Raw genomic sequence first — 14,935 nt, 5'->3', positions numbered from 1 at the left:
TCGGCAGACCACCACACATCAACAGTACCGACAATGACCAAATCCAGGTGCAGTAATGGGGAGTCAGATAATAGGACACAAAGGAGATCCTTATGGAAAGGTAGACTTATGGAGTTGAAAACACCAAGACAGCCAGGTGCTCTTCCAGTGGAGCCAAAGGAGGACACAGCAAAGATGAAGGCACCAGTCTTAACAACTCCAGAGGAGCAAGAGTTGACAGTGACACCTCAGATGGAGCTGTGAGCATCTGTGCTTATTCAAAGGCCCCAACTCAGCACCGGAGGACTTACTGGAAGCCTTCTTATGTAGAGAAGATCATAACATTGACTGTTTGTCCAGGTCAGAATGTTTGGATTTCTTTAAAGAGGCCATCAGGACGACGAAAACTGATGTTTCTCTCCAGATTTATGCTTCAAAAGTTGAAGCTGCTGGACGAGCATTTCTCATAGTTTCAGAGTCCATCATCTTGTGATGGGAGCCTGGTTCTGAGGAGAGACACAGTCTCCTTCATGAGGTAAAATTTGAGGCAGAAATTCCTGTTTTTTAGTCCTAACAAAGGACTAAAAAAGGGAAGGTGGTACAAATAGGGCATCTATCCTTCACATGCCTCTCGCCAAGAGGAATTAAGCAGCTTCTGTGCCTATCCATGACAGGGATAATGGCCCTGCACATGGCACACTGCTTAAAGCTTAGTGATTTTTCATAACAAAGCCCCAGACTACCTACAATTATTATTTAAGTATTCTAAGGCTAACGATATGAACAATATGCACTAAAGATTTAAAGCTGGAGAACCAAAGCAAAAACTATGAGGTGCTCCAGTTCTCACCAGGGGCAGTGAGAAGGAGTTGAGAGGGGGCAGCGGACACATTCCATTTATGTTCTTGGCTCGTGCAAGAGGAGAGCAGGGGCACATGCACCACCTAGTGGTACTGCTGGTAAAAGTCTCCACATACACTTGAAGTGGAATGAATATGTGCACAGTCATTCAAAGGAGAATGCAAATTTATACTCTGACAAGTGAAACTAGGTTTTCTGGGGTGAGCACTAAAAAAGGGAACTCTAAACCCACCAATTTTGAAGGGGTTAAAGGTCAAGTAATATGTAATTGAAGTATTACACTCAATTAAGAGCAGGATATATAAGCCACAGAAATACAGTAAAATTAATACTGATAATTTAATATAGGCATGATTCACAATACTAGTTTAGCACCCTACCAGAAGAAGTGGTCTACAAACATTTTCAATTTTTTCTTTAACTGTATTGTGCAGAATTGGGAAACTTCTGATTTATTTTTTATGAAAGAATGTGTGGCTCAGTTTGTATTGATACCTAGCAGGGATGAAAGGAATTTTCTCTCTCTTCCAGTGGGGAAGATGTGACATGAGACCTTCAAAGTGGGGCAGTTTCAAAGAGTTTTACGTCTATAAAATGGTATGTATATCTTTGTGAGCTAGGGATTGTATTCTGGCTACATAGGGGTGGACTACAGAACTTCCTGCAGAAACTAAAATCCTGAGACAGATAAGACAACTGCGTACATTGTACCATTGTACACACTGGTTTTGACTGGGTCTAAGAGAACAAGAAAGCCAAGAAGGAAAAATGATATATATAGAGAGTCATCCTGAACTTACTCAGAATAACCCTCACTTAGATCCACGAACTGACAGACTTGAACCAAGAGGGCAAAACCCTGCTGGAAGGGTTTGAAGGACTTGGAAAATCCTAGGGGCTCCACGTGGAGAATGGGTGACAGCTGGTAAGCTTAGCATGCATACAGACCATTTATTGTTTTATGACAGTGGTTCTCAAACTGGGGGTTGGGACCCCACGAGGGGGGCGTCATGAAGTTATTACCTGGGTGGTCGTGAGCTGTCATCCTCCACCCCAAAACCTGCTTTACTCCAGCATTTATAATGGTGTTAAATATATAAAAAAATGTTTTTACTTTATTTGTGGGGGGGCGGGGAGTTCACACTCAGAGGCTTGCTATGTGAAAGGTGTCACCAGTACAAAAGTTTGAAAACCACTGTTTTATGGTATGTTTTCTTTGTAATACGGTGGTCCTAAGTAAATCTACTGTGCTTTGTGAAACCACTGATAAATGTGATCATGCCCCCTAGAAGAGAGAAGAACTACAGGCGCTGGATTACAGTCAGGTCTCCTGGGATAAGCACAGTTAATTGCTGGGGACTGTAACCTAAAACTCTGATCCTGAGGCAGAGGAACACGGGTCCCCATGCAGAGTGAGAGGTGACAGCTAAAGATCTGAGAACTAAAAGGGTGCCCTGGGGGAGACCCTGGAGGAGATAGAGGTACAATTAACCCTGCAATTGTGATGTGTAACAGTGCCCATTAAGTGTGGTATTTCTCAACAAATATTTTCATTTGTTGCTTACTATACAAATATTTCAAGCTATTTATGAAAAACTATGAATGTCAAAACGTGTTAAGGCATGACATTTTTCTCCACCCGCAGCATTGGCCTACTGAGCTTGCCAGGCCAAATTCTTTTTAGTTCTCAAATCATTTTTTAAAAATCTGCCATAATTTCCTTGAACTTGGCAGTACTTCTAACCTATAATTAACCTAAAAAAACCCAAAAAGTAGGCTCTTATGAAATATAATATATTAAAGCATTTTTGATGTTTACTTTAATGACTAACCTCTTGTACATGGCAGAAATGACTAAAGCTGCAACTTTAAGATAAAATCCTCAGCACATTCCAGAAAACAGAACTGAATGTCACTGTATGACAGTGGCTCTAGCAAGCTGTGTTTTTGACTGAATTCTTAAATGCAAGTTGGCACAAAAGCATTTGAATGTACCTATGAATAGCATGTTTTTGGTGGCAATAGTGTGAGCATTTATGTTCATCTGCCACTCCATAGCTTTCTGCTTGCCAGTGTCCAAATATTCACCACAGTGGCTAAAGCTGATGACTCAGACAGAATTATCTGAACAGATTTATAGGAATCACAATGATTACAGGTTTTAGGAACTTCCGTAAATTATTTAAACAAGAGAAGAAAGTTACAGATTATTGTATTTTCCCTTTTTCTTATTTCTCTAAATTATGTTTTAATCTCTTATGGTGGTACAGGAAAAGGTTATTGTAAGAATGTTATTTATGTATTTGTAAAGGAAGTGCTGTCAGCATTCTATCGTGTAACTATCAACATCTTACACATATTTTTAATTCAAGCATACCTTAAAGTTCATCTCCTCCTACTTAGTTATTCTTAGGGAGTGTACAATATGCAAAGCTGATAATCATATGCTCTGCACTGTTTTTAAACTCACGTAAATGACAGAATAAAATATAAAAGCAACATGGTCACAGTCACATAAAACTTCAGAGAGGAGAACTTAAAACAATGGGAGGTTCATTATTTTAAAAATCGTATTTTGAAATTTAAAGCCAAAAGTTATTTGTGCTGTATCGTACAGCTTTTACCCCGCTATTTAGTGTAAGTCACTGGCATCTAAAATATAAGCTCCTAAAACACACTTTATGAAGAACAATGTACAACATTCATGAGGTACAGCTGACAGTGATGAGTCTTAGGCTCAGATTGATTCAGAACATGTCCTTTATACTACAATGGCCTCCAAACTATTAAAGATGTGTGAGAGCATTGCTTCACTAGGAACATGTTTTGAAAAGGTTAAGCAGTCAGATGAAATATGGCAAGCATACTCTCACTACATTATATTGGAGTATTACACTGGAAAGATGTCTGTGTGACTTGAGATTTTATCCAAACCTATTTAAAACTGCTTCAACTAGCATTCAGAAGTGTCTACAGCAAAATCTTGTTGCCCAGCAACATGCTTTAGACTAGGAGCATTATAGAATATCTGAGCAGAATTTAGTGCTGCTCAACCTGCAGAGAAACAAATAGTCAAAAATAATTCAGATGCAGAAGCTAATGCTCAGATGCAAATGAAGTATTAGCTATTAAATATGAAGTAAACTTTTTAAAACCAGCCTGCGATGAATGAATTGCAGATCATCAATATCTGTTGGTATGCTATTCTTCACACAGCATGTTTTGATTCTGACTATTCTGGTATTCAGTAACATGGCTCTAGCTAGAACTTATAATTTTCACTGTTCAGCATTAAAAAAAAAAAATCACAAAGAAAATAATAAATAATTCAATGACATTCATCAAAGAAGCCATCCCCCCCTCCAAAAAACCAACCCCCCGGAACTGAAGTACAAGTGTTTTCCTGATTAGGACCATAATTTTGTTGAGTCAGACTAGTTTCCAGCAATGATAGTTTGTATCTTGCCCTTTAGATTACATTCTCCCCACCTCGAAAATGAAGTGTGTGTGGGAGGGGAGATTCAACAGGAAGAATGCTTAATTACTGAATACAACTGACAAGATCACCACACTGACTTGTTTCAAGAGCAATGAAATAAAGTGTTCTTACCTAATTCATAGAGATGACTGGCTACGTTAACTAACGCAATAAAGTGAAGATCTACTTTTTCATCTATGCTTGGTGCCTGTAAAAAAAACAAACAAAAACGGTATAATATTATGTACACCAAATCTTGTACGATACTAAAAATACAATCCCCCAATATAGAAAGCATGTGACCTATAAAAGGAGGGGACTGGTAGCCGAGAAGCCCTAAAAACCAGCTTGGATTGATTTAAAGTGAAATGATTTAAATCACCAATCGGACAACATTTAAGTAGTTTGTTTTCATTTGTTTTCATTTGTATTTTTTAGTTATTTTCCTAAAGACAGGTTGGTTCTCACTGGTCAGTAACCAATCTGGCACGTTGATATGCAACTAAGTATAGCTTTTACACTAAATTTGGTGCTTTCTGCTAACCAGGAGGATATACTATATCTTAACACATTTATTTAAGCAATTATATAGTTTAACTTAAATGTAAATATCTGAATAAATGTATCTTCACACCACCAATACCAAGGTGATATTATTCCTATTTTAAAGATGGGGAACTGAAGCACACAGAGATTAAGGCCAAAGTTGTCATGTCCCCTAATTTTGACTTGAGTTTCCATTTTGAGATATCTAGGTGACTAAGCCCTAATTTTTCTAAGTATTTATCATTTTATATAGCACTTTATATGTTCAATGTACCAGTTCCCATTAACATAAACTTAAAGTGCTTTGTGTGCTCAGCGCTTCTGCAAATCAGACTAAAGGGTCTCAAGCGGAGCACTCAGAAAGTTAGGTGTACACAATTACTGACCACTTGTGAAAAATCTGGTTTCAGTAATATGCCTAGCATCATACAAGGACTCTGTGCCAGAGGGCAGGCAGAACTCAATTATCTGAGGGAACAATCAACTGCTTTATTCATGAGACCATCCTTCCTCTTCCTGCAATCCCTGCCTCATTCATGTCTAACTTCTGCAACAAATGGAGGCAGGGATCCTACAGACAAAGGCCTTATTTATTATGTACTCAGATTCATTCCCTGGGCCCCAACCATCCTGTGTGATGAAAGAGGCAGAGGTCCTGTGGAAAATGTGTTTTTGTAATTAAAGACTGTATCATAATGCATATTCAGACTTATACAGTACTCAGGAGGAAGTGGACACAAGGATGATTCTGGGTCTCCTGGTGTCAAAAGGAAGCAGAGTAGTTAGGTCACCTGACACTGATGTTTTGGCCTTTGCTGTTCACCTATTTCCAAAAATGGAACACAGAGATAATCTGTTGGATTGAAATAGGCACCCAGACCAGCACAACTGACAAGAATTGCTTCTTACCTATGCACGCAATTTGTGACACACTCACTCCTGACTTCTGCAACATACTTTCTGCTGTACACACATTAACAGCATGTGACACTGTCATCCCTATTTGGGAATGGGGTGGGAAATCTGTGTTAAATGTTAAAACAAAAGGAGCTTACTTCTTAGGAGATCTTGCCAAACTAGGAGAGAGTGATGGACAAATTACAATTTCTGCAACAAGGAAATTGGTGGCAGCTCTGTATCATCAGAACAAGAAAGAAAAGGAGACCTACAGAAACCTGAATTGCTTTACACCTCAATCTCACCATCAAAAAGAACAAGTCACTAGCCCAACTCCCAACATGTGAGGCTGGTTTTTAAGATCATATGAAAGAAGCATCTTTTGGTAAACAAAGCTTTGGATGTCTTTGCACACAGGTAAACCAGATATTGGATCACCATTGCAACATGGATAGAAAAATGTGGATCACTTATTACTTCCTGTGTACTTCAAGGGCCCAATGGTATCTGAGCTTCTACAACACCTTATTCATGCATGTACTAGTAGGGGACACTGCACAATCAATTGGGTCTGTAGTTAGAACTATATTCCCTGCACAGAACTGTGTACATTCAAGGCAATGAAAACTGTAATCCAGGCACTTTCAACACAGATCATAATGATTAACAAGATAACAATTTTAACAAGAAACGTCACCAGTGCTATTACCTTTCAATGATACCTGTACAAGGGATGAGAGGCAATACAACTGCTCTCTCTATATACACGTTGGGGGGGTAAATAGCAAGGATGGTGAATAACTATTTAAACTAAAGGGCAATGCTGGCACAAGAACAAATGGATCTAAACTGGTCAAGAACAAATTCAGGCTGGAAATTAGAGATAAGCGATAACCATCAGAGGGGTGAGGTTCTGGTACAGCCTCCCAATAGGAGTTGTGGGGGCAAACAGCTTAATTAGTTGTAAGAGAGAGCCGGACAAGTTTATGAGTGCAACTGTATGACCGAGTTGCTTGTGATGGTAGGGGACAGGGTACCGGTACTCACTTCCGGTTTGTGTCTTATGTTCCTAAAACTCATGCTTCAGGAATTCAGCTGGCCACCAGCAAGGGTGAGGAAGGGATTTCCCCCCACAACGTACTCTGGGAGTTAATTTTTTTAATCTTCTTCCTCTGAAGCATCAGGGATGGCCATGGCTGGAGATAGGACATTGGTGAGGCGGACCCGGCCTCGGAGGTGGCACCAGGCATTCTCTTGCAGGTGCTTGGCTAGCTAGTTCTTGCTTACACGCAGAGTCTAACTGACTGCTGTATGTGGGGTCAGGAAGGAACTGTCCCCCATGTCAGATTGATGTGACCTTGGGTGGTTTTCACCTTCCTCTGCAGCATGTGCATGCAAGTCACTTGCCAGGATTAACAGTCTCTCTCATTTAATTATTTCCCTGCCATTGCAGGGGCCGCAAGCACTGATGCCCCTTGGTCCCATCTCTTCTGTGCCTGTGGTCCATAATAGTTTAGTCTCCTGAGGGTTGTAATATTTTGGTCTTATTTCAGTGGTTGGGTTTAGTGTGTTGGTGGCCTGTGATACACAGGAGGTCAGATCAGATGATCTAGTGGTGGCTTCTGGCCTTAAGCTCTATGACTTCAAACTGACCAAATCAGTAGTGTCTGCCACTCAACTACTGGGTTTAACTAAAGTGCAGTTCTTCATTCTGCCAACTGCCGCTTCCTCTTCAAGGCACCAGGGGAGAGAGCAGGCCACCATACTGCTAGGTTTACAGGGAGTCCAAGTCCCAAAACCTGGATGCAACGTCTTCATCGAGGCCAGGACATAAAGAGTCACTGGTCTCAGGTCAGTGTCCATTAACTTCTGTTAGTCTCCCTCAACTTCCCATACTAATTCTTCTCCAATTCTCCCTCCAGTCTTCAACAGATTCCTGGTCTGTGAAATTTCTTGACCTGTGCTCCCTGAGAACTTTCTGCCTTACTGGCAGTTAACCTAGTGCTTTGACGTGTTTCCCCATATTTCATCTTCTCTGCATTCCATTCCCCCACTCTTTTGCTCCCAGAAACTACTACTCAAGTCTCCCACTTTTCTCTAACAAGTTGATGTAATCTACTCAACCTCAACAGCAATTCCCATTTCTTAGTCTCCCAGGCTTCCCTCTCAATTACACCAAATCAGAGTGGGCAACTTCAGCTTTTATTCTGACTCCAAAATGTTTCATTTCTTCTCCTGCTACATCCTCCAATCTCCAAAAGCTGTGATTCAATAGAAGATTAATTCTCTCACAACATAGATGTTTTTCTCAGACATGCACAAAAACTCATGGCCTAGGAAATCAGATGCATCTCAGTAATTTTATCACCAGGTTGAAGAGAAAGTTATAGTTTTCCATCAAGGAAAGAGTTCTTTAAATAAGAATTTCAAACCTTAAGACACTGTTTGACCAAGTCTTCTTCCTAGTTGTAAATTACAATCGCAGGTTATCCATACATTTAAAAAAAGTGAGCAAGAGACATATCAATATATCCTCATTAGTATCACAGTAGAATCCAAAATATCTTTAGTACAGACACATTAGAAGACCGTCCCTTTTCACTCAAAATTATAAAGGAGCCAAGGAATTGTTGGCAGGCCATAAACACTTCATGTGAAGTGCACCTTAAAAAATATGCTAGCCAAATACATTTCATGGGTAACACATAAAAATGGCTGAACTCCTTATTTATCCTGCTGACTGTATTATTAAAAAAAATGGGAGAAGGAGCTAAACATCTCCATTTCCTCTGACATGTGGGATAATATCTGGGACAATATATGCAGAACATCCACTTCTCTGTTTTTGTATTTCTTTCAGAAGAAAATTCTAAATAGATTATTGGACGCCTGAGCCACTGCATAAAGTTGGACTTCCTCTCATTGTAAATGTTGGAAATGTGACTGCTCCAATGCAAACCTGTCTCGTATAGTCTTTGAATGTCAAAGTATATCCACATTTTGGAAGGAAGCATGTGGTGCTCTAAGGTGACCAGGGGAGGGGTTTCCCTATGACAAGTCTATGTTTTGGGCATTCTAGAAGATCCACCCTGTTCAAGTAACGCCAGGAAATACATTGCTGCAGCACTTACAGTGGTCAAGAGAGTCATTTTACAAAATTAGAAATCTGCTACAACCCCCACATTCAACACCGCCTTCATGGAAAAACTGACAAACTATTAAGACACTTGGGAGTTTAATGAGAGCATTCCAGTCTACCTGGAATCAGTTTGCTTTTCTGATTTTTTTTGGTGGGGGAGGTACAGGAGAGTTGTTAGGGAATTATTTCTTAACACTCTGGAGTATTTATCTATGAATATTTCATATTGAGTTATTGTTAAATCCATATTCCTGTTATATTTTCTTTGTCACTGTATTTGAATGTCTGTATGGATATGCTAAAGTTCTGAAAAATAAGATTGATTAAAAAAAAGAGAGAGAGAAGACAGTCCCTATTGCAAAGAGCTTAAACTATAAGGACAACAGACACACCTGAAGGATGAAGCAAAAGGAACAGCATATACAAGCAAGTTGTTTATTATCATGATCCAGCAGATTTCAAATGGACTCCTCTGCCTAATCTTTATTAGTTGGCTAACTCCTTGGCTCTTAAGGGAGTATATGGCTCTTGGGAGAGTTGTGTGAGGGTATTAGCCTTGTGGACCAGCTCAGGACAAATGTTCCATATATGGAAAAGACTTCAAAGGGGATTGTGGGGGAAAGATAAAAGGGGCATCAAGGCTGTAATTGCTGGTGGAGACACATAAGAGACTTGTTAAACAGAAAGGGATAGAGAGAGTTATGCGAGTTATGACAATGAGGACAAAAAGGCTTCAATTTGATGTAGCTGGAGGACTGATGTAGCTAAAGAACTGAGGTCACAACAATTGGTAAGGACGACAACTTCAGTTACTGCATTTTATATGGACTCGAAGGGGAGATGTGGGATATCAGGGAGAACACAAAGCAGGAGACAATGGCCTGACTGTAAGTTTTAGCAATATGGAAAGAGAAGACTGGTTCTTGGACAACATTGTAGAATCTGCCTGGTTGCGTAGAGTCAAAGATGAACTCCTGGCAATAGGCTATAGTAACTGGAAGAAAGGTAATGGGTTAAACAATGAGAATAAAGAATGTTGGTAGCAAGATTTCCAATTGATATCCAGGGGGTTGCTAACAGCAACCAGAATGTAATTAAATTTAATATCCCTGTAGGAAGGAATATACTAAGGAAATCCACCACAGTAGCATTTAATTTCAAAAAGGAAAACTACACAAAAATGAAAATTAAAAGGAACAGTCACAACCGTGGAATGCCTGCAAGCTGCACGGAGACTATCTTAAAAGACCATAATAGAAGCGCGAACTAAATGTATACCCCAAATTAAACAGTAAAAAGACCCAAAAAATGCCACCATAGCTGAACAGTAGAGTAAAAGAGGTGATTCGAGGCAAAAAGGCATCCTTTAAAAACTGGAAGTCAAATCCTACAGAGGAAAATATAAAGGAGCATAAACTCTGGCAAATCAATTATTATAAAGGCAGACCAAACAAGAATTAGGAGCAACTAGCAATATTGACAAAAAACAACAGTAACATTTTTTTAAAAGTATATCAGAAGCAGGAAGCTTGCCAAACAATGAGTGGGGGTCCACTGGATGACTGAGGTGCTAAAGGAACACTCAAGGAAGTCAAGGTTGTTGTACAGAAGCTAAGTCAATTCTTTGCATCTGTCCTCAGTGCAGAGAGAATGTGAAGGAGATTCCCACACCTGAGACATTCCTTTTAGGTGAGAGACCTGAGGAAATGTCCTAGATTGAGGTGTCAGTAGAGATGGTTTTGGAAAAAAAAATAAATAAGGTTACAGCAATAAGTCACCAAGACCAGATGGTATTCATCTGAGAGTTCTGAAGCAACTCAAATATGAAACTGCAGAACTACCAATCGTAATATGTAATCTATCACTTAAACCAGATGACTGGAGTCATCATGGATAGTTCTCTGAAAACATCTGCTCAATGTGCAGCAGCAGTCAAAAATAAAGCTAACAGAATGTTAGGACCATTAGAAAAGGAATAGATAATTGGACAGAAAATAAAATGCCATTATGTTAATCCATAGTACACTCACACCTTGAATACTGTATGCAGGTCTGATATATTAGCATTGAAAAAGGTACAGAAAAATGATTAAGGATATGGAACAGCTTCTATACAAGGAGAAATTAAAAAAAAAAAAAAAGACTGGGACTGCTCAATTTAGAAAAGAGATGACTAAGGGGAAATGAGATATAGTCTATAAAATCATGAATGATGTGGAGAAAGTGAATAAGTACGTTTTTACCTTCACAACACAAGAACCTGGTGTCACCCAATAAAATTAATAGGCAGCAGGAAGTACTTCTTTATGCTATGCACAGTCAACCTGTGGAACTCATTGCCAGGGGATGTTGTGAATGTCAAAAGCATAACTGTGTTCAAAAAATTAATTAGGTAAATTTATGGAGCATATGTCCACCAGTGGTTATTAGCAAAGATGGTACAGGATGCAACACCATTCTCTGGTTGTCCCCAACCACTGACTGCCAGAAGCTTGAAATGGATCATTTGATACTTGCCCTGTTCTGTTCATTCTCTGGGAAGCATTTGCCATCAGTCACTGTTAGAAAAAAGGACCCTGAGCTACATGAACCATTGGCCTGACCCAGTAGGGGAACAACAGAATGAAATGTAAGATTGCTTAAAGAGGGAGTAGTCAGAGAGGAAAGGTTAATTTGTTAGCAGTGAGCACATAGTTGATTGAAGATGGAAACAGACAAGATGACTTAGAAAGGAGGATGAACAGGCGAAAGCTCTGATGAACCCCCACAAAGTGGGAAAGGGAAGAAACTCCCCACCACCACCCAAAAAGATGTTTAACAACAGATTTGGTTTGCTAGTAGGGTGCTATCATGATAGATAAGGGAGGACAAGATGACAAGGAGAGTTTGATCAACCATGTCAAAGTCAATGAAGAGGGCCAAGAGAACAAGAATGTCAGAGGTTCTGATACACCGTTCCTAGCGAAAGAGGCAATCAGAAGCCTTGATTAATACATTTACAATGAAGCTGAGAGGACAAAGGCCAGAGATGAGGGTATGCAGCATGGAGTTGAAGGAACTGAACTTCAGGTAACAGTTGTGGCACACACAATAAGTTTTGAAGTGAAGGGAAGAAAGGAGACAGAGCAGTGGAAGTCTATTGTACTGCATTCCAGACAATGGTCTGGCTCAGGAAAGGTATCGGACACCTTGAACAAGGACTATCACTGAGTTGTTTATAATAATAAATCCTACCTCTTCTAGGTCATATAATTTGAATCTCTCCTGTTAGATTAAAAAAGAGAACCTGCCAAGAAGAAAAGAGAAAAATCTAAAGGATCCAGAAGTGAGCTGAAGTTAATAAGCAACAGATTCAAACCGGTTCACTGTTTAATTTTCATGTCAAAAGTCACTAATTTAATTTTCTGAGTTAAGTTACAAATTAAGAATATTGAGAAAGGAGTGCTGGACTGGTGTGTGTCTGTGTCCGCCCAAGTAAATGGAATAGATATTTGGATTCCCCATGTCCATAAAGAGTGGACACTGTTTATCTAAAGACATTTTAGGCTCAATGTACTGTATTAGTTGCACTAGAAATGGCTTTAATTGCATCCTTGATTTCACTCTTGTTATAGGTTTATTGAAAAACAACAACAAAGTATACAAATATTCACTAGCAACTTTTAGGCAAAGTGTTCTAAGGATCCAAAAATAAACTTAAAAACAAACAAAAATATTCCTCACTGAATATTAAAACAGATGAATGGCACAGGTTTACCAAAGCTAATGAGAAAGCCAAGGGTGATGTATCCTCTTTTTCTTTAATTTGTGTGTTTCCATTGAATAATGTTTTCAAATTTTATTTGTTACAAACCAGGTAAAGCCCTGAATATAAAAATCTAGAAAGTTTCATAAAGTTCTCGAACACTGATTTGCAACAGTCTGAGCTACTCCCTATCTATGTAACAGAATAAAATAAAGTATTTGAAGAGTAGTTCTCCAAGTAAATGGAAAAGGTACATGGGGAAGAATCTCAACATTGAGATATATAAATCATAATGATCCAAAAACAAATACACTAAAAGAAATGGAAGCATTCTGTAAGCGAATATGCTTGGGCTATTAAACACTAACAAGGATTTCCATATCCCTATTCAGACTGGGGATTTATTTAGTTTATAGTTGGCTCACAGTCAGAATTATTTCAGTTTAGTCAGAATCCACATAAACCAAATGCAAATTTCTAGCCGTGTGACAGTAATGTGATTATACTGGTTGAAACAGAAAGATAGCTATCCCAGTTGTAACTTGATAGCATCCATCTCAGGATATGTATTGTAGCAAAGCTCTAACCTTTTCCCCGTGGGTCTCGCACTTCCAGGCGGTTTATGCTAGCTTCGGAAGCTCACTGCAACCCTCCACATAGCCCTTCTCTCTCTAGAGCCAGGGATACAGTCTCCTGAGTCCTTTTCATCATAAGCCAGCAGTGGAGGTTGGTGAGAGAATTCCCACAGTCTCTGTTGCTCCTACGGCCTCATGCCAAAACAGTTTAACCTCCTGTCCTGAGGGGCCTGTTTTCCCCTCCCAAGAGATGTTTCTGTAGTGGTGGGTTGGGGGGAACCCGAGCCCGCCCTCTACTCCGGCCCAGGGACCCTAATGGTAGCAGCTGTTGGCAACCAACCTTTTACTGCCAGAGTTGCTACATTTCCCTGGGTCATTTCCCCACAACCGTCCTGCTTCTCCCTTCTTCATCCTTACCTTAGGGCTCCCTTACCAATGACTTGAGGGTGTCTTCATTAACCAGCCCTTCAGCCGCACTTCCTCTCCTCTGGCTCCTCCCTGCTGACTGGAGTGAGCCCTTTTATATTATCAGAGGGGCCTTAATTAGAGTCAGGTGGTCACATTAGCTTAAAGGCCTCACCTGACTTTTTGCAGGTTAATTGGAGTCAGGTGTTCTCATTAGCCTGAAGCAGCCCCTGCTCTGGTCAGTCAGGAAACAGAAAACTGTTAATCCAGTGGCCAGTATATCTGCCTTCTGCTACTCTCTGTACCCAACTGGCCTGGGTCTATCACAGTATCTTTCACATTGGAAAGTAGTACATTTTATTTTTGTGAATTTCCACTCCATAACTCTACTTCCATTTAGTGCTTCTGAGGGTTCAGTCATATCACAATTATCTAAAAATGTTGCATACTAAATAAACAAACAATTAGTGTATGAATATTCAAGCCTCATGAATAAAGAAAAAAAGTTGAAGCATGATATTTGATAAGGAACCACCATCTAAACAGAACACTTTAATCTTCAACCGAATGAGGAATTTTAGCAACTTTGCATTTAAAATAATAGCATCTCAAGGGAGAAAGTATCTAAGCCACCTCAGAACTATAGGAGACATTTCATCTTTGCTGAAACACTTAAAGGGATGTGAAGAAAGCCTCAGAACTGAGAACAAGAAGAAAAATGGGCTCAGGATATAAAACCACAGGAAGGGGAAATCATGCTGTATGTCAAAGAATTAGAAGATGCTAAGAAGTGCGTTTAGCAGAACCAACTGAAAGACCATAAAGATGAGGTAAAGAGCATAGAGGTTTGAAGGAGAGCTTATGGAAGAACAAGCAGTTCCATACAGGGCAAGCTTCTTGTATATCTGGAAAAATAGCTCTAAAGTTAAACAAAACAAAAAAAAACCTCCCCCCCCCCAAAAAAAAAAAACACCTTAGGAGGCAAAGCATGGACTGATACATGCTTGCTGTTCCACAGGGAAAAGAGCCCTAAGAATGGTTAAGAGAAAAAACCAACAGCTGTGTAAAGACTGAAGATGGACTACACTTACAGAACGGAGTCCTACAGGAAGGCGTATCAATGGCTGCCAACAACGAAGACGGATTGATGAATTGGTAGCCTGTGCAGGACCTACATGGTTATGTTTGACCTAGGAGAGAGAGATGCAGAGCGACACAATGTTGAAGCCTTCGTTCTGCAAAGGCTAAACTGAAGCTACAATGAAGGTAAGGATAGCGAGGACAAGGACGACTTCATAAATATTTAAAAA

General features: G+C 39.7%; 1 protein-coding gene across 2 annotated transcripts in view; it reads right to left on the bottom strand.

Annotated features, from left to right (window-relative positions):
- UCHL3 (ubiquitin C-terminal hydrolase L3) overlaps positions 1-14,935 on the bottom strand; it is a 78,591-nt gene that overhangs the window by 14,996 nt on the left and 48,660 nt on the right. The window contains exons 7-8 of one of the 2 annotated variants that reach the window (XM_038386687.2): positions 14,717-14,815; positions 4,451-4,526 (exon numbers count right to left, since the gene is read on the bottom strand). In XM_038386687.2, coding sequence (XP_038242615.1) covers positions 4,451-4,526; positions 14,717-14,815 — 175 coding nt within the window. The remainder of the gene's footprint in view (positions 1-4,450; positions 4,527-14,716; positions 14,816-14,935) is intronic. The other variant, XM_038386688.2, reaches the window with a different exon arrangement.

The sequence above is a fragment of the Dermochelys coriacea genome, chromosome 1, assembly GCF_009764565.3.
Source record: "Dermochelys coriacea isolate rDerCor1 chromosome 1, rDerCor1.pri.v4, whole genome shotgun sequence".
Lineage (NCBI taxonomy): Eukaryota > Metazoa > Chordata > Testudines > Dermochelyidae > Dermochelys > Dermochelys coriacea.
Note: the sequence above shows the minus strand (reverse complement) of the source record. Positions and strands in the feature narration are given on the sequence as shown.